At 41.9% G+C, this 18,933-nt stretch overlaps 1 protein-coding gene across 10 annotated transcripts in view; it reads left to right on the plus strand.

Moving 5' to 3' along the window:
- ATG5 (autophagy related 5) overlaps positions 1-18,933 on the plus strand; it is a 144,532-nt gene that overhangs the window by 78,799 nt on the left and 46,800 nt on the right. For all 10 annotated transcript variants that reach the window (XM_054022586.1, XM_054022582.1, XM_054022587.1 and 7 more), the window contains one exon: positions 4,498-4,592. In XM_054022586.1, the coding sequence (XP_053878561.1) occupies positions 4,498-4,592 (95 nt within the window). The remainder of the gene's footprint in view (positions 1-4,497; positions 4,593-18,933) is intronic.

The raw sequence follows: 18,933 nt of genomic DNA on the forward strand, positions 1-18,933 counted from the left end.
GTTGACTATTACACATCCTCCTATCATCGTCTAGGTTTGAACAAATTGTTTAATTATTTGTTCCAGTATATTTCTGATATTGATTTAGGCTGACTGATATATAATTCTCTGGGTCCTGCTTTCCCCCCTTTTTGAAGATAGGTAATATATTTGCCCATTTCCAGTCCTTTGGGACTTCAGCCATCCTCCATGAATTCTCAAAGATATTCGCTAATGGTTCAAGAATTGCTTTGCTGTTTTCTTAATTACTCTAGGGCAAAGTTTATTAGACACTGCTGACTTGAATACACCTAACTTAACTATATACCATATTCTTTAACCTGTTCTTTTCTTATTTTGGCCTGAGATCCTTCCCCCTAGTTGTTAATATTTTTGTTAAGCATCAGGTCTGAATCTTTTTAGTGAAGATTGAAGCAACCACAACAAAAAGCATTATACTAGGCTAAAATAAAAGGACAAGGTTTTTAAGACTATGGGAAGGGTATCCACTCCCATAGGAGCACTAGAAAAATGTATTCCTCCATAGCGCTTCCACAGTCTCCTTACTATCTTTTTACTGTAGCCTTAAATGCTCCTAGGCATTGCAGTAAAGCCTATCATTTATATCTAAGCACTGAAAAGGTAAATTAGATCTATATGCTGATGTTGGTTTGGTTTAGCTTGTTTTCTGGTAAGATGTCAATGGATAATATTGGTTGCTTGAGACCCACCTGTGGTTCAGTCCCTTACATGTCTTAGTTATTTCACGTAGTATGTTGCCATAATGGACAGGTGTTATCAACTTAGTGAAGGGATGCAGTCAACCATCCTCAAATCGTTGTGTATTGCTGGGCTTCTAAGACAATCTTACCCGGTCTCTAACCTCCCATTGATGGTGGACAGCGGTTAGAGTGAGGAGGTCATCCTCCTTCATGTTCTCACTTATTGAAATAACTTGTTTTCTGATTGTAAAGTAAGTGTCTGGGGTCTATTTCAGCCACAACCTTTGCATGAAAAGCCACGTGTTTAGACGTGGTACCAAAGTATTTCAGTTGTGCACTTCACACAGGCTGTGCCCTTACCACATGACATTGAAACAGCACCACTGCTCCACTGACCACAAATTTAAGTTAATTCCTCTTACAGCTTGTAGCAATATCTTGATTTTAGTAAGGCTTTTGACAGAGTCCCACATGACATTCTCTTAAGCAAACAAAGGAAATTGTATTAGATTAAATTACTATAAGGTGAGTGAAAAACAGGTTGAAAGACTGTACTCAAAGAGTAGTTAACAGGAGTCAGTTCTTGGTCCAGTGCTATTCAGTATTTCCTTAATGGCTTGGATAATGGAGTGGAGAGTATGCTTATAAAATTAGCAGATGACACCAAGCTGGAAGGGGTTGCAAGCACTTTGGAGGACAGAAGTAAAATTCAAAATGACTTTGACAAATTGGAGAACTGGTCTGAATTCAACAAGATGAAATTCAATAAAGGCAAAGTACTACACTTAGGAAGGGAAAAAATCAAATGCACAACTACAAAATGGGGAATAACTGGCTAAGTGGTAGTACTGCTGAAAAAGATCTGGGGGTATAATGGATCACAAATTAAATGAGAATCTGCAGTGTTATGCAGCTGTGAAAAGGACTAATACACCTCTACCTCGATATAACGCTGTTCTTGGGAGCCAAAAAATCTTACCGCATTATAGGTGAAACCGTGTTTTATCAAACTTGTTTTGATCCACTGGAGTGTGCAGCCCTGCCCCCCCCCCCCCCCAGAACACTGCTTTACCGCGTTATATCCGAATTCGTGTTATATTGGGTTGCATTATATTGGGGTAGAGGTATATCATTCTGGGGTGTTTAACAGAAATGTCGTGTGTAAGACACAGGAGGTAATTGTCCTGCTCCATTCAGCATTAGTAAGGCCTCCACAGGAGTACTGTGTCCAGTTCAGGGCAACCCACTTTAGGAAGGATGGGAACAAATGGGGGCAAACCCAGATGAGAGCAACAAAAATGATAAAAAGGTTTAGAAAACCTGACTTTTATGTGAAAAAGTTGTGGAATCCCCATTGTTGGAGATTATGAGAAACAGGACAAAAAGTTGTCAGGTATGGTCTAAGTCAGCGTTTCTCAAATGCGGTCACTGCGACCGCATTCGGCCACCAGGGACTTTTTTTGTGACCACAGCTTCGTAGGCGGTGATTTGGTGTGTGGGGGGGCAAGTAGCGTCTCCTCCCCCAGGGTGCCAGCAGGGGTTGGGCCCTGTCCCCCTCTGGAGCCAGAAACGCTGGAAGAGTATGCAGCTGGTGTGAGTTCCCCACCTTCCTGGGGCTGATGGGGCTAGGGCTTCTGGCTTCAGCATTGGGGTGGTGGCAGCAAGCTCGGCCATGGAGCAGTGGGCTCTGGTCCCTGGCCACAGGGCTTCAGCCTGACCCCAGGCTCGCCACCCTTCCCATCACCACTGGCTCCCGCTGCCCCCCCCCCCAGCCCCTAAGCTGCCCCCCCCCCCATTGCACCTGGTCCCCGCTGCCTCCTCTGGTCCCCCTATCCATTGCTCCTGATTCCCTACTGCCTCCCTACCCACCTCCCCATCCAGGGCTTAATTTGTCCCCCAGCTTGCCGGGGCTGAGTAAATTTGCTGTGAAAAGTGGTATTTGTATGTTTGTTAATATCACTTTTCACTATCTCCCAGCTAGTTAGCAAGTTTGCTTCTGTGAAAAATATTAACGAACACACACATGCCACTTTTCACAGCAGCAGACTTACTAGCTAGCAAGTCTAAAACAAAAAAGCAACCAAAAGAAACAACAAGAAAAGACAAGAACATGAAAAGCACCTTATTTTTGTTTCCATTCTATTTAGGTCCAGTAAAGAATAGAGACAACAGTACATTATTTTGTTTGAGTTTGGAAAAAAAAAACCCTACATAAATAAAATACAATGATTTGGACATGTATATGTGCATTTTTTCCCCTAAAGTTAATTAAGTATTTTAGGAAAAATTGTCAGAGCTGCCACCAGCAAGAGTGGGTGGCCGCACATTGAGACCACCAAAAAATTTGTTGTGAGAACCCCTGGACTTTAGGTTTACTTGATCCTGCATCAGCACAAGAGCTGGTCTTGATTATTTCTTGAGGCCCCTTCCAGCCCTTGATTCTATAATATGTATCAATCATTGGTAGCTTGTTCAGGATACAGATAAACCTTTTTTGCCTGGATTGAATCACAGCGATCATATTAGTCCTGTCTAATTGGAGTTACTTTTGGTTCCCTGTAACATGTTGGATTTTAAAAAAAAAAATTTAGACCTTGACTGTATTTGAGATCAAGCTGAGCATTGTTGCATTGGGTATATGTGATAAGACACAACATATATGCCTTAAGAGAGCCATCTGTTGTGTCTTAGGTTGGCAGTTGATCATGACTTTGTGGCCCCTAGAGCCGTCTCTATATCTCTGTCTCTATATCTCTCTCTACTTCTTAATAACAAACCTTTCTCAATTTTAAAGGTATTTTTCAGTATGCTCCCGATTAGCTCCCCACCTGTCGTCTCCCTTCTACCCTTCCTTTTTTTGGTATTTGTTCTGCTTGGTTGATCTTATCTGAATATCCTCTTTGCCCTTTTAAAGTGCTTTCCTTATCCTATTTTAATTAAGACATTTGTTTAACATATTTTAATGCTATTGTGTTGTACAGCACTCAGTGTGCTTTGGCAAAGAGGGAATGTATACTCTCTGAAACTACTTCATTGTTTCTGATATTACCAACATTAAAATCAGTTAACTTTTAATATAAATTACTGTGTATAATATACAAAAATCAATGTGTGTATGTTGAACATATTAAACTTTTACTTTTATTCTCAGGTTGTTCCATCAAAATGGTACACATTTCTTCTGTGATTTTGCTGTTTACAAGTGCTTCCATATTTACCAGAGTAGATTATCCTAAAGGACCTTCTTTAATTGCAAATATCAAGAGACAAAAATAAATTGTCTCCATGTTGCTGCTTCTGCTCTTAAGTCCCCTGTACTTTGCACCTGATTTTTCCTCTCAAGTTAAAAAAGCTGTTAAATATGAAAAAATGGGGAGCAAAGAGCAATCGTAGCAGAGAGCATTAGCAATACCTGCTTCTGGCTGAAATAGCAGCATTGTTAATGCTGTGTTACACAGTATTTCTCTACCCTTGGAAGAAGCAGAGTGACATGAAGTCAATTTCTCTTTAGTTTCTGACAAGTCATCACATTGTGACTGTGGTGGGACAAGGTAGATTACCTGCTCTGTTTATTTTCAGCAATGGGAGGGCAATTCCTCTTCTTGAGGCTACATAGGGAACAAGAATTATAGGGGGAAAAAACCTACTCACAGGCAAAAATTCTGTGATAAAAGGGTTTTAGATGCTCCATTTTCCCGTGTGTATGATTGTGCCCATCATATTTCGTGCATCTTTTTCAGTAAAGAAGCATATACGTTATTAATGCTAATAATAAATACAACTCTTACTTTCACAGACAAATTTGACCAATTTTGGGCCATAAATCGGAAACTCATGGAGTATCCTCCAGAAGATAGTGGATTTCGCTACATCCCATTTAGAATATATCAGGTAGGAGACAATATGAAAAGCCGCATGGTTTACAAAACTGTTGTCATGCTGAGATCTGTCAAATGTAATAAAAGTAAACCAAATGAAATAAGTCCACTTATTTTTAGCTGCAAAGTAAAATTAGGTGGTCTGTTTATCCACATTTGCTGGGTTGTTCAGTTGCATGAATTAACTGAGGGAATAGAAGAAAGTCCATAGAGCATGTTACTCACACATGATCCTAATAAGTAATTGCTGCTCATTGTGCCAGAAATAGGTGCACAATACACACAAGTATGCTAAGTGCTTTACAGACAAATAAAACAAAAGCCTAGCCTGGGTGTTTAAATTCATATCTCTGCTAGACACTAAAAATCATGGTCTTGATAAAGTGACTGGATTTATGACTTAATGCAACAGTCTGTAACCCATGAACCCCCCTTTTTTGTCCTATGACTACAGAGGAGTTATTGGATCACTTCACCTTGAATGGTCTCTTACAATAAGTGTTTAGCATAGGTAGTTAAGGATCAGTTCCACCTTGTATTCAGCTGTGACAAAGGGCTTGTCTACACATAGAGCACTGCAGCGGCAGAGCTGCACTGCTTTAATGAAGAAGCAACTATGCCGACGAGGGAGCTTCTCCTGTTGGTGTAGTTAATCCACCTCCACGAGAGGCGGTAGCTCTGTTGCTCTCCTGTTGACATAGCGGTGTCTCCCCCGGGAGTTAGGTCGGTATAATTATGTTGCTCAGGGTTATGTAATTACAGTAGAACACCAGAGTTACGAACTGGCCAATCAATCCCACACCTCATTTGGAACCGGAATTATGCAATCAGGCAGCATTAGAGATGACAACAAAAAAAAAGCAAATACAGTATATTACCGTGTTAAATGCAAACTAAAAAAAAGGAAAGCAGCATTTTTCTTCTGCATAGTAAAGTTTCAAAGCTGTATTAAGTCAATATTCAGTTGTAAACTTTTGAAAAACAACTATAATGTTTTGTTCAGAGTTACAAACAACCTCCATTCCCGAGGTGTTCATAACTCTGAGGTTCTACTGTATACTAATGTTAGTTTGTAAGACTTAGGGTATATTTACACTACATAATTTAAGTCAACCTAAGTTACATTGACATACAACCATCTAAGGCTTTGGCTACATTTGCAAGTTACAGCGCAATAAAGCCTCCCAGAGCGCTGTACCTCACTCCCCATCCACACTGGCAAGGCACGTACAGCGCTGTGTCTCCGCAGCTACAGCGCTGCTGGTACTCCACCTCCCCGAGAGGAATAACATTTGCTGCACTTTGGCTACAACTCCCGGGTGTCAATGTGAACGAGGAGTTAACTTGCTGCGCTTGTGATAATCCCCTTATCAAGTGGCCACTCTTCTCATTGTTGTGATCGCCTGCAGGTATGCTGCAGGAATACGGAAGTGACGCTCCATTTCAGAGAGAAAAAGCAAACATCTTGCTGTTTGCTTTGAGTGAGTGAGAAGCAGGGGTGGCAAGGGGGTCTGAACTTACAAGACGGCATGCTGACACACTCTCAGCACCCCAAAAACCCACTCTCCCCCGACATACACACAACACACTCCCTATCATATTCCACACACACACCCCCATTTGAAAAGCACGTTGCAGCCACTTGAACGCTGGGATAGCTGCCCATACCAACTACCTGAAGGGGGGTTCCAAAGAGGAAGGAGCTCGGCTGTTCTCAGTGGTGGCAGATGACAAAGCAAGGAGCAATGGTCTCAAGTTGCAGTGGGGGAGGTCCAGGTTGGATATTAGGAAACACTATTTCACTAGGAGGGTAGTGAAACACTGGAATGCGTTACCTAGGGAGGTGGTGAAGTCTCCTTCCTTGGAGATTTTTAAGGCCCGGCTTGACAAAGCCCTGGCTGGGATGATTTAGTTGGGAATTGGTCCTGCTTTGAGCAGGGGGTTGGACTAGATGACCTCTTGAGGTTCCTTCCAACCCTGATAGTCTATGATTCTATGATTCTGTAATGTACCGCTCCCAATGGAGCTGCAAGTGCCGCAAATGTGGCCATGCCACTGCGCTGTCAGCGCTTTCCCTACTCAGCTATACGAAGGCGGGTTTGACTCACAGCGCTGTACAGCTGCAAGTGTAGCCATACCCTAAGTAATTCAATGGCTTTTGCATATCCACACTATGGTCCTTGTGTCGGTGGTGCATGTTCTCACTGTCAGTGTTGGGCATTGTGGGAAGGCTTCTGAAAGACAACAACAGTTGATGTATGCACCGCAGTGTCTATGCTGACACTGTGTCAACCTAACTACATTAGCTTAAGAGCTACGCCTCTCGCAGAGATGGAGTTAAGTCAGTGTAGTGGGGAAGTAACATCAGTGGGAGCTACATTTTAGCATGGATGCTTGCGGAGTTAGGTCATCATAAGTTGCCTTATGTCGACCTAACTCTGTAGTTTAGACCAGGGCTCAGCCTCTGAGTACCTTTCCCAGACCTGAATAAGAGCTCTCTGTAGCTCAAAAGCTTGTCTCTTTCACCAACAGAACTTGATCTAATAAAAGATATTACCTCACCCACTTTGTCCCTCTTATAGACAAATAAGAAATTATCCCTACTTGAAGAACTTGCTGTAGTATCTGCCCTTGAAGGCTCCACTGTACACAAAACAGGCAGAGCTCATCCTCAACTGAAGAGCTGGAGGCAAGCATTTCAGGAGGAACATCTTCCTCAGCCTCTGCATAAGCTGCTTCTTATATTCTATCAGTATAGGCCCCATGAGAGAGCAAGTGGTGTAGGTAGTGTCTGAAAAATTACTCACCTTGCTAATTTCACTTGGGATGTCTGTTGCTCTTATCTGTTCTAATAACGCTACTTTATTTTGAAAAGACAAGTTTTAACACAATAAAATATTACTTAACTGTTCTTATAGCATACTTAGTATATGAATTTAATGTGTAATATTGAAAAAGGTGCAAATTTAAGTAAGCTCAAAAAGGAACTGAATTAGGTTATTAGAAATTTTCAGTGATGCATTTTTTCATATCTTTGTGATAGCTGGTAGCATGGAACTGCCCTGCTACTATTGCAGGAGTCAGAAAATTTTTTGTAGTTCATATAGTGAGCAAAGCCAAAGCTAGTCAAAGCGAAGCTAGTCTGCCTCCCAGCTTGTAAAGACAAGAACAACCCACACTTAGATTGTTGCACACTAAAAAGAAGCAGAGAGTAGTTCTTTGTTAAAGTGTAAAATTGTAAATCGTGGTGGCTGATTCAGAATTAAAAGTTCCTCCCTTTGCAAACTATACAAAAATTGTTTAAAGACTGTCTATGTACTCTAGTCAGTCTGTTTTATAAACCTCTTCACGTTAAATTACGCATTTACCTATGTCATTCCGAGAACGTAAGAACGACTATACTGAGTCAGACCAATAGTCCATCTAGCCCAGTATCCTTTCTTCTAACAGTGGCCAATGCCAGGTGCTTCACAGGGAATGAACAGAACAGGCCATCATCAAGTGATCAGTCCCTTTTTGTAAAAGAAAATGTAAAATGGGTTTGTCCATTTTCTGCTGTTTGCACTGTATGATGATTAATAAATTGAAAAGCAGATTGGAGAATTTATGGGATATTAATCTGGTATTTCCAAACTTAATAAATGACTAGTTGAGTAAATTACTTGCTTTTTATTTTTAGTTCCAGAAATGTTAGTTTACAGAATGTTTAAACTAGAATTAGAGACTGTAGCTACATTTAGGGATCATAAGACTCTTTGAGAATTCTCCTTATCTCCATCCCTCAACTCCAAACCTATCTTATTTGTTTATTTCTAACGTAAGAATACGAATAGTCTCTTTATTTTTGCCCAGGAGTTTTCTTTTAGCAGAATGTTAAGATTCTGGAGAAAAGTCATGGAATTCTTTAATTTTTCTTTTCTCTGTGCCTTCTGCTTTCTTATGGTATGAAGTTTGGTGTTACGTTTTGAGTTGAGTTTAAGGTACTGTTGTATACTCATCCAAAATTCAGTTAGAAGGGAATCAGTCAATCGTGCTATTTTGATGGTCTGTCTTCATAAATTACATCCAAAATGTATACTGTAAATGATTGATGGTGTTGAAGTTCTACACCTCTCACTATAAAAAGGAGGTCTGTTAATGTTGAATGTATCAGTATTATTTTATACTGGATCTAAATGCTTTATTAGAATTTGTAAATCTAAAGAAGTATACAATTGTTTTGTAGTAACTTTGTGTTTAGATTTAATTAAGACAAATTTACTGTCATAGTGAAACTTTAAAGATTGAGAACGGAAGTCACAGTTATTTTGTGAGCGCTATCAGAAATTTTAGCAGATGGTAAGCTCTGTATGTGTGCATCAAAACCTATAGATGCACTTTTCTCCTAGCATCGTCTTTGGTCACTGACTAATTTGTTGACTGCTTGGTGCTAAGAAATGTTTTCGCAGCAACAGAAATGGACTCATTAAGTGGAGATAGTGCTGATTAAATAATGTAGGGATCCCATACCCCGTATAAAACAGATTTTATATCTTTGCATGTAAAGCCCATATTGGCATTGCAAACAGCCCTTCATTTCTCTTCACAGAGACACATGCAGAATGTTTCAGGTTGAATGACAAAATCTGTGGTTTAGATCTGGAAGGATGAGCAATGAGGCCTAATCCTGCCTTGTCTGTTGAAACAGTGGGGAGTAGAAATGCAGTTCATTGTGTCCTCTGCCACAAAGAATCATCTAGCTGGGACGGGATTCCTTGCGGAGGGGTGGGGCACAATACTGTGTATTGCATTATGCTGCTTCACATTGCAAGGATAATGTGCACAGCCACAAACTGTCAATTAATACTTGCTGATGATGGCAATATATGTATTTATTGGATTGGGTGAACCAGATGATACTGGGTGGGATTTTCAAAACCCAAACTATTCAAAACTGCTCACATTGAATTCACACCAGCATGACCTTAATTCTGCTCTTCTGGAGCTGGCAGTACTCATTGGGCATTACCTACATATACTCTAGTTGCATGCACTGTTGGGTATAGTTGTACTGAATGGTGGAGAGATTAATTGGAGTAGGTTGGTAGAGCTGTGATAGTGATATGAGATCTGTGTTTGAGCCTCCGTGTCAGTGTGATCAGAGGAAAGAGGAGCATGTGTACCTTGAGGGATCTAAGATGCATTATTTCAGCACTGAGTTGTGGAAGTTGTGTCAGTAGCAGGGTACAGGGGTCAACTAACAAACGGGATTGTCAGCAATGAGGTGGGATATGAGAGCAGTCTGTGGTTTTAATGATTGGTGAGTGAAAGTATAATGTTAGATGGAATCCAGTAATAAGGACTGACGGAGTTGTAAAATGAGAGTAAAGGAAGTTGTAAATTAACACATACAAAGTTGTTTCTGGGGAGTAGGCTCAGTGTTTGAATATAGAACAGCTCAGGTAGCTCCTAGTCAGTACAGCTCACCTAAAAACAAGTTTTGCCTTGGCTAAGAGAAGGTATTCGACTTTGTGCTGCAGTTGTTGTGTGTCTGTCTGGAAAGGTAGAAATGAGTATGTGCACTATGGGCATGATTGGGTCCTCCCTCAAAGAGGGCAAAGTTAAAGCTGTATTGGCATGTACGTTAACACTGTTTCCTAGTTTTCAGTGGCTTGAGTTTTGCTGAACTTGATGTTCAGGAAAGGCATAAGATACTTTTGGACAACTTTAACTCTACCTTAACAAAGGTTTTTGTCAGTGAATTTCATAGTTTCTTTTAACAGACAAAGAAATCATTGTAATAGGAATAATTGGTCATTTAGGCAGTTGTAATTGTCACCTAGGCTTGCAGTTGATATGCTATTGTGGCAGGACCGGTGCAAGGATATTTTGCGCCCTAGGCGAAACTTCCACCTTGCGTCTCTCCCATCCCCCCATCCCCCCGCACATTGGTTCATTGAGGGGCAAATCCCAACGAGCCTTTATAGACCCCAGGGGCCAGCCGTACCCAGGGGCTGCTCCCCAGACCAGGTTCCCGCCTCCCTGCCCCCTGAACTCCCCTGGAGGGTGCACAGCCCCCCCGAGAGGAGTGGCGTAACCAAGTTCTAAGAGCAGGGGGAGTGAACACATTAAAAAAAACATGCCACCCGCTGTGACGCAGCGAAAAAAGAAAAGAAAAACCCAAGTCTTGCCGCCGAAGACTGAAGAACCCGCCTCCGAATTGCCGCTGAAGACCTGGAGTGACTGAAGAAACCCACCGCCAAAGTGAGTGCCTGAGTGCCACCGAAGACCCGGACGTGCTGGGAAGCGCCCCTGAGTGAGTGCTCAGGGGAGCGGCCGCTCCCCTTGGTCCCCACCAGCTATGCTACTGCCCGCGAGCCCTCCCCACCCCACTCCGGCAGCCCCTGCCCCGAGTCCACTCACTGGTTTTGCCAGGCTTGAGCCTCTGCAGCAGCTCGGCAGGGAGGAGCCACCTTCCGGATGGGCCAGAGAGCCAGAGCGTCCCGCTTGCGGTGGCGGCAAGCCCCAGCCATGGCGGAGCCGGCGCGGCGCAAGGGGGGAACAGCCCTGCAAAGGCGGCAGTGCTGCTAGCAGGGAGTAGCCACGCCCCCCGCCCCTCCCAGGCTGCGGCCCAGCGCCTCCACCCGGGGGCTCCTGCAGGCTGCAGCAGATGCATGTGGGCGCTGGCCCCCATGCGCCCCCCGGCTTGTTGCTCGCCGCGCTCGGGATCTGCAGCTCCCGGGCATGTGAGCCGCCGCCAGGGCGTGGGGCCCTGAGCCTGCTCCAGAGGGATCCTCCTCAGAGCCCAAGCTCCAGTCAAGCCTGAATGTCTATGCTGCAATTTTATAGCACTGAGTCCGCTGACCTGGATCAGCCGTGGACATGCTGCAGGTTTTTTATTGCAGTATAGATGTACCCAGAAAGACCTAGCTCTTATGTAGCGTTTTTTGTCAATAGATCTTAGAGAACTTAACATCATTATCCTCATTTTACAGTGAGGTAAAATGACTTGCCCAAGGTCACCGAGCAGGCGAATGGCAGAGCCAGGAATAGCTGTGGTCCAGTTGTCTCTCCACAAGGCCGCACAGTTGCTATATGATTCCTAAGAGCTCCTGCCCCGGCTTGTTCATTTTGTTGTAGTGCAGCAGGGATAACGGTTCTGCTTTGAAATGTTTGCAGTGCATAGTGGTTGAGAGGGCTGGTGAGAGAAATCACAGACATGGTGTGTGTCCCAAAACCTTGACAGTTTTTTTTTCCCAACGTGGTGCTTATAATTACTTCGTGTATGAGAGAGGAGTGTGTCTCTTTCTCCACCCCCACCATTCCCCACAACATATAACCCCCCTGACAGCATTTCCAGATCACTCTCCCCTTCCTGTCCCATTAAGCCACCAGTTAGCAGTGTAGAAGACATTAACATGTAATAAGTTTGCTCTTTGCTGTCACTTTCTGCCTGCTGCTGTATACACATATCACAGGCAGCAGCCTAGTGCACATTTCCTTAATTATGTAGGCGAAGATGCACACTGGACTGGGTCCCTCATACCTACTACACCCCATGGCTGGGCCCCCATCTCTGCTTCCGCCAGGTTTCCCAGTCTTGTCCCAAGCCTGACTGCCTCCCCATGTCCAAGCTGCCCTCCCCCCCACACATTGTGGCCAGCCCTCCACCCCATACAGGGGCGATGTGTACCTTCAGTTCTTGGATGTCAGACTTTAAATTTGTGTTACCTTTATCCCCACTCCATTCCCCAGATTTTGGCACATAGAAACCCATAGATGGAGAGGGGCCCGTCAGATCCTGGCACACACAGGGAAGGCAGGAGAAGGGTCTCAGACACTCCCAGAAGGACAAGGTCCCCAATCTTTGCTCATATGAGACAAGGCAGGGAAAGGGCTCAGATACCCCTATGGGAGTAGGGTCCCCCAGTTCCCAGCAAACTTACAAAGACTTGGAGAACGTCTGAGTCCCTCTCCCAAGAGGCTGGGAGCCCATATCCTGGCTTACATGGAGGGGGCAGGTAAGGCAGACTCCTGTAGAGTGACATGGGTCCCAAGATTGCCACACCCACAAAGGGGGTAGGGAGAGGGCTTCAGACCCTCCCCCAGATCCTGATGTATACAGAATGTAGGGCTGACAGATACCCCTTCCCCTATTTTCCACAATTCCCTTTGCCACCCCCCATCCCTTCATTCCTCCTGACCTGACCCCCTACCACCCATCCCAATTTATCCCCGTTTCCATAAACAATTTTTTCTTGCCTCAGCCCCAAACCCCTTCCCTGTTCTTCCCCAGAGCCCCACCCTTTGACACTCCTCCCTTCTCAGCAAACATTTTATGTGTAACTTATTTTCTTTACAAATATAGTTTGGACACCTTCTGAATTATTTACTGTATTAAGTTAGGGATTGAATCCTACATATTGTGAAATTGTCTTTTTAAGGGGTCAGATTCTGGGGCAGATGTTGGCAGTTATGTCATGGAGGCCTGCAGACAGCTGGTAGGATGTAGAGAGCCACAGGGCCTGTGTGGATAGCTGTGGCCTTGGGTGTGTCTTTTAAGAGCCACTGGGATTCTAGGACTTCAGTCCCCTTTTTGTTCGGGGGGGGAACACTCCTCTTCTTCCCTTCACCACAAATAATCTGGAGGAAACTCTGCAAAGGGAACCTCATAGATTCCTGTAAGTGAGTTTTTTCATCTAAGGGAATGAGCTGGATCATAATAAAGATACAGTAGATGAAAATCAGTTCTAACAGTGCTCAAACTGTATCACTGGGGAAAGTTGTAAAGAAACAGAAAATAAAATGAACAGGAGTACTTGTGGCACTTTAGAGACTAACAAATTTATTAGAGCATAAGCATGCATCCGAAGAAGTGGGCTGTAGCCCACGAAAGCTTATGCTCTAATAAATTTGTTAGTCTCTAAGGTGCCACAAGTACTCCTGTTCTTTTTGCGGATACAGACTAACACGGCTGCTACTCTGAAACCAGAAAATAAAATAATATTCAAATACACTTTTCAGTAAAGGATTGGTATTTTCAAAATTTAAAAGCTGTTTCTTTTGCAAAGCATATTTATTAAAATACATTTTTTAAAGAATAATATGAATCAGACCTCATGTGGGATCCAAATTTAATGGTGTGTGGGAGCAAGAAAAGGCAAAAATAAATACTTGGTAACTCAGAACTAAACTAACCACAGGTCATTTTACGTCTATCTTCAGCAGCTCTTCTAAAAGTAGTAACTAGAACTGAGTTATAATCCTATTATTTTCCACAGCACGCTGAAAATAGAATAAAGTTATAAAGTCAAAGCAGCAAAATCATAATTAACTGATCAGCGCAATGGGCAATCCTAAGTTGGTGAACCAAAAAGACTTCAGGGGTTTGATTATACTATTTCTAATTATCCAAACCATTTCTTATAGAACTGTATAAATGTAAGTTACTACACTTTCAGTTGCCAGTTACACCAAAACTAAATTTCATTATCTTCTAATAGATATTGCTGAAGTAGAGGCTTTTTCTCCCTTTGACTTTTCCTTAATAAATTTGGAGGTGAAGGAGTATTAATGTCTCCAATACTGTTATGTATCTAAACACACTGCTTTACCTGTACAAATGCTGTAGCCACCCAGAATTATGCAGAGATTCTAGGATTTCCTCCCCACCCTTACTTTATAATGCCACTTCCTTGTAGTACAATCCTGGGGAGCAAGATGGACAACAGATAGTTTCCCCAACCACCGACAAAGCCTGCATCTGAGCAGATACCCTTTGTTCATCCTTTGATATGCAGTATATCTACAAGATGAAGGGGAAAGAATCCTGAATACTTTGAAAGTTTAAATCTTCCTCTTGGTATTACCTAGCTGACAGCTGATTTACTGTACCTAGTGACTTGTAAATTCTGTAGAGAGAAAAATATTTTTTCTTTAGAACAAGAAATTGTATGTTATGGAAGAACTGATGAGATATTTACCATAGCTTCACCTGAGTTCAATATATATATTCATTGCATTAATATTGATGTAAAGGAGACACACAATTTTAATTTACAAATATACCTTCGAGCCCAACCAAATTTAAATATTAATCAAGGAGTTTCTAGACCCACAGCATTGGAGACCACAAATACCTCAAATGTACACGGCATTAGTAGGACATATTTTAGTTAAAAAGTAATAAAGTAGATATTCTTGAAACTTTACACATCTGCTAAATTTACTATGTTGTCTGTCTAGCTGTCCTAGTAAAGAGTAAATATTTTTACTGTATTATTTAAATGCCTTAATTCATGACTTCATAACAAAAGGGGTCGTGGGGAATCACACTTAGTTTATCACTGATCTTTGAAGAGAAATATTAAATGTGATGGTCAGTGACCTGAAGAGGGCAACACAACACAAGTTTCTGTATTTACTGTGGTACTGCACAAATTGCTATTGTATAGACCAAACTTTTTTGGCTCTCAAACTTTTTTACTGGTGACCCCTTTCACATAGCAAGTATCTGAGTATGACCTTCCCCCCTTTTATAAATTAAAAACACTTTTTAATATTTTTAACACCATTATAAATGCTGGAGGCAAAGCAGGGCTTGGGGTGGATACTGACAGCTCGTGACCCCCCTATGTAATAACCTCGTGACCCCCTGAGGGGTCCTGACGCCCCCATTTGATAACCCCAGGTATCTATGGTATGACTATCCATAAATCATAGTGTAACTTTTTTCTTACAATGCAATTTCACAAAAGGGCTTTTTAATGTAAAGTAAACTTAGTCCCTGAATATATTCACACTTTTTAGAAAGAATATTTCAGAAAAGTAGCATTTTGATGTGACAGAAAATATGGTTAGTTTGGCTAAGGAACTGAATGTTTACAGAAAGTCAGCTAGGAATTTATGTGGTCTAAAGGAAAATTGGAGTACCTCTGGTCTGAAGTAAAAGTGAGAAGGCTTTTTTTATTGTTACAGTTGTGCTAATTTGTCATAAGCTTTCTCAGAACTACACTCAGTGACTTACTCTGAATAGCCATAGGCAATAGTAATGAATATGAATAAGTAACATTTTAGAACAGAGGTGGGCAAACTTTTTGGCCTGAGGGCCACATCTGGGTATGGAAATTGTGTGGCAGGCCCACAAAATTGGGGGTTGGGATGCGGGAGGGGTTGAGGGCTCTGGCTGGGGATGCGGGCTCTGGGGTGGGGTTGGGGGTACGGGAGTGTGCTCTCGACTGGGACTGAGGAGATCGGAGGGCGGGAGGGGGATCGGGGCTGGGGCAGGGGGTTGGGGCACAGGAGGGAATCAGGGGTGCAGGCTCTGGGCAGCACTTACCTCAAGCAGCTCCCTGAAGCAGCAGCATGTCACCCCTCCAGCTCCTACACAGAGGCACGGCCAGGCGGCTCTGCACACTGCCCTGTCCGCAGGCGCTGCCCCACAGCTCCCATTGGCCGCAGTTCCTGGCCAGTGGGAGCTGTGGGAGCAGCACTTGGGGCAAGGGCAGTGTGCAGAGTCCCCTGGCTGCCCCTACGTGTAGGAGCTGGAAGGGGGACATACTGCTGCTTCCAGGAGCCATGCAGAGTGGGACAAGCCCCTGACCCTGCTCCCTGGCTGGAGCGCCGGAGCGGGGCAAGCCCCGGACCCCGCTCCCTGGCGGGAGCTCAAAGGCCAGATTAAAATGTCTGGAGGGCCGTAGTTTGCCCACCCCTGTTTTAGAAACATGAGTATTCTGCATCAGAACTTAACCTCTTATTGTGTGTGTTTTAGAGATGTGGAAAAATGTTTTAGAGGGTTATGTTTTTTCTAAAATCTACTGTTCCATTTTGAAAATTAGGTGAAGAGAATTATTTGTGTGTCGGGGGGATTCATAAATTGCTAGCTGAGTCAGTACTGTTTATATAAATAGATCAAAGTTCAGTTTGGTACCAATAGTATTTACTTTTCATAGCTCTGGTATAAGAACAAATTACGGTAAATGTTAGTGTCCTTTTAATTTTACTATTTTAATATACCGCAGTACACAGCAGCTTAGTTGAGATTCAGTATCAAGCAAAATGCCTACAGTATGTGTATGGTTTATGAAATACCTATGTAAAATGAACATTAGGTTTTCTTAAGCAAAGGAAGCTGCTGAAGAACTCACGTGGTTTGGAGGAGTTAAGAAAGGGAGAGAAGCTGCAGAAGGAGCAGGAAGGGTCCATGAAACATCAGCACAAACTAACTACGTGTCTTGAACTAGCACAGCCATATTAAAAGTTAAAATGATGTGGTGAAAATGGCTTTAGTTCAGATTATGCAGTCTGCCCATCTCTATTTTAAGCGATATGGGCCTCAGTTATGCATTCAGAGATGCCTGGGCACAGCAATACACCCATGTGAAGCCCCTTTGATTTCAGTGGGGCTCTGTGCAAGTTTAACACTGTGCCCACAAGGTTCTCAGTGCAGGAGTGAAACTCTGGATTGGAAAGTAAGTTTTAGACACCACTGGCTATTTTGGGTCTTAGTAAGAAATATCCTGTTTTGGCCGATAAATAGTTTCTCATGTGAAAATCACCTTATTAGTGGTATACTATTTGATACCTTAACTAGTCTGAATTGTATATCTGTGGACTATATACAATATAATTGGAAGTGTTCCATAATCCATAGTTAAACCAGTAAGTACTATTTCATTCTAAACTCTATTTTCATCCCATCTGATCTGTTCTCTAATCTATTTAGGGTCTTACAGGGCCTGTCCCTGTGGCATCTAAGTGCCTAACTTTATTAAACTTTTGTTGTGAAAATTGTTGCACTCTTTTTAAAGTGAGAAGAAAACTGAACAAATTGTGTTTTGAGTTATAATGTAGCTGAATTAAAAATCTGACTTTCTGTGAAATGTAATGTCTTAGACATTTTCAAGTTATGAATAGCCATAGCTTCTTATGTGCTTAGTCCTAAATACAGATTTGCAGGCTACTTTTGAACAAAGATTGGTATCCTTTGTTGTGGATTTCTATATAAAATTTAAACCTAAGTAGTAAATCAAATTAAAGATAGCAACTTTGAACTCTCTGGTGCCAATATCTCTGGCAACAAACTGAATACATGTAAATGAGCATGCAGCAGAGCTGAATTTAGAACCTCAGATTTTAACCAATTTCTCTATTCACTACACACAACTCTTAGCATTTAACTGTTCAGTTTTAAAAATCAGAAAATTCCAAATTTCCCACACTAACTTTGACCATTCCTTCAAAGAGATGCATTACAATATAGTAATGAGTTAAATAATGGTATAACTGCCTTAATACTTAATTTAAGTGAGAACATTGTAGGGATATTAACATGTTAGGTCACTTAAAAAGAATTCTATAGACTGATTATTTTCCTATATGCATTTCACTCAGCTTGGATAACACACATTGACCTGCCTGTTTCATTTATATTCAGCTCCATTTTTTATTCTCATTTTGTAATGAGAAGTTGTCAGATTTTCTTTTCCAGATGGAACTTTCAAACCAACTCTGATTTCTTGTTGTGACCATACTCCCTTTGTAGTTACCTCACCCATACCTAGAGTTCATAGCAAGAAACTATGCTGGAGGAGGTGGGAAGTAGGAATGGAATTATGTTAGATGGGGGGGGGGGTCTGTAGCATGATTCATTCTGGTATTATTTCTGGGGTGGTGCAGTTTATGCACTACCCCTTGTTTGGGGCTATGGCAAAAGGCAGTCTAGTTCATAATGAAAATTTTAAAATAATCATCTTTGGTAATTCCTTCTGCATAGTAAATCTGTGGATTTTAGTTTATTTTCACATATTTAAGGCTACCTAGTTATACATTTACCCAATAGGTCAGAATATTTTGCTTAATTTTCAGAGTTTTAATTTCCTTTTTTTAGATTGAAATAAAAAATATTCATGTTAAATTTGAGAAGCAAACTGAAAAGTCAGGTTAGGCTAAGGTATACACTGTCCTGAGTCTGTTGGAAAAGACCAGTAAATATTTTCAGGTAGTCTGAAAATAAATTTGCGTACATGGAACAAACCAAACCAAAAAAAAAAAAAAAAAAACAGGGTTATGACACCATAATCTAGGAATGTGGTCTGAATTAACAAATGTAAGAAATGTCTGAAAGTGTTCTAATACCAAACTGCAGGAATTAGTTGAAGTTCTTCGCTGGGTAGTTCCTTGCCACATGTTCAGCTGATGTGGGTTGGATATATTGCTGAGTATACATTTTTCAAAATTTTAATTCATTTGGCTAAATATCTAGCTATTTGTTTCTTGTTATATTTGCAATATGCTGACACTTAAAAATGTTCCTTATATATTCAAGTACATATGTTGAATTCTTTTTCTGGGCTTTGCTTTCTGTGCATTAGTAT

Source organism: Malaclemys terrapin, chromosome 3 (genome assembly GCF_027887155.1).
Source record: "Malaclemys terrapin pileata isolate rMalTer1 chromosome 3, rMalTer1.hap1, whole genome shotgun sequence".
In the NCBI taxonomy this organism is placed as follows: domain Eukaryota; kingdom Metazoa; phylum Chordata; order Testudines; family Emydidae; genus Malaclemys; species Malaclemys terrapin.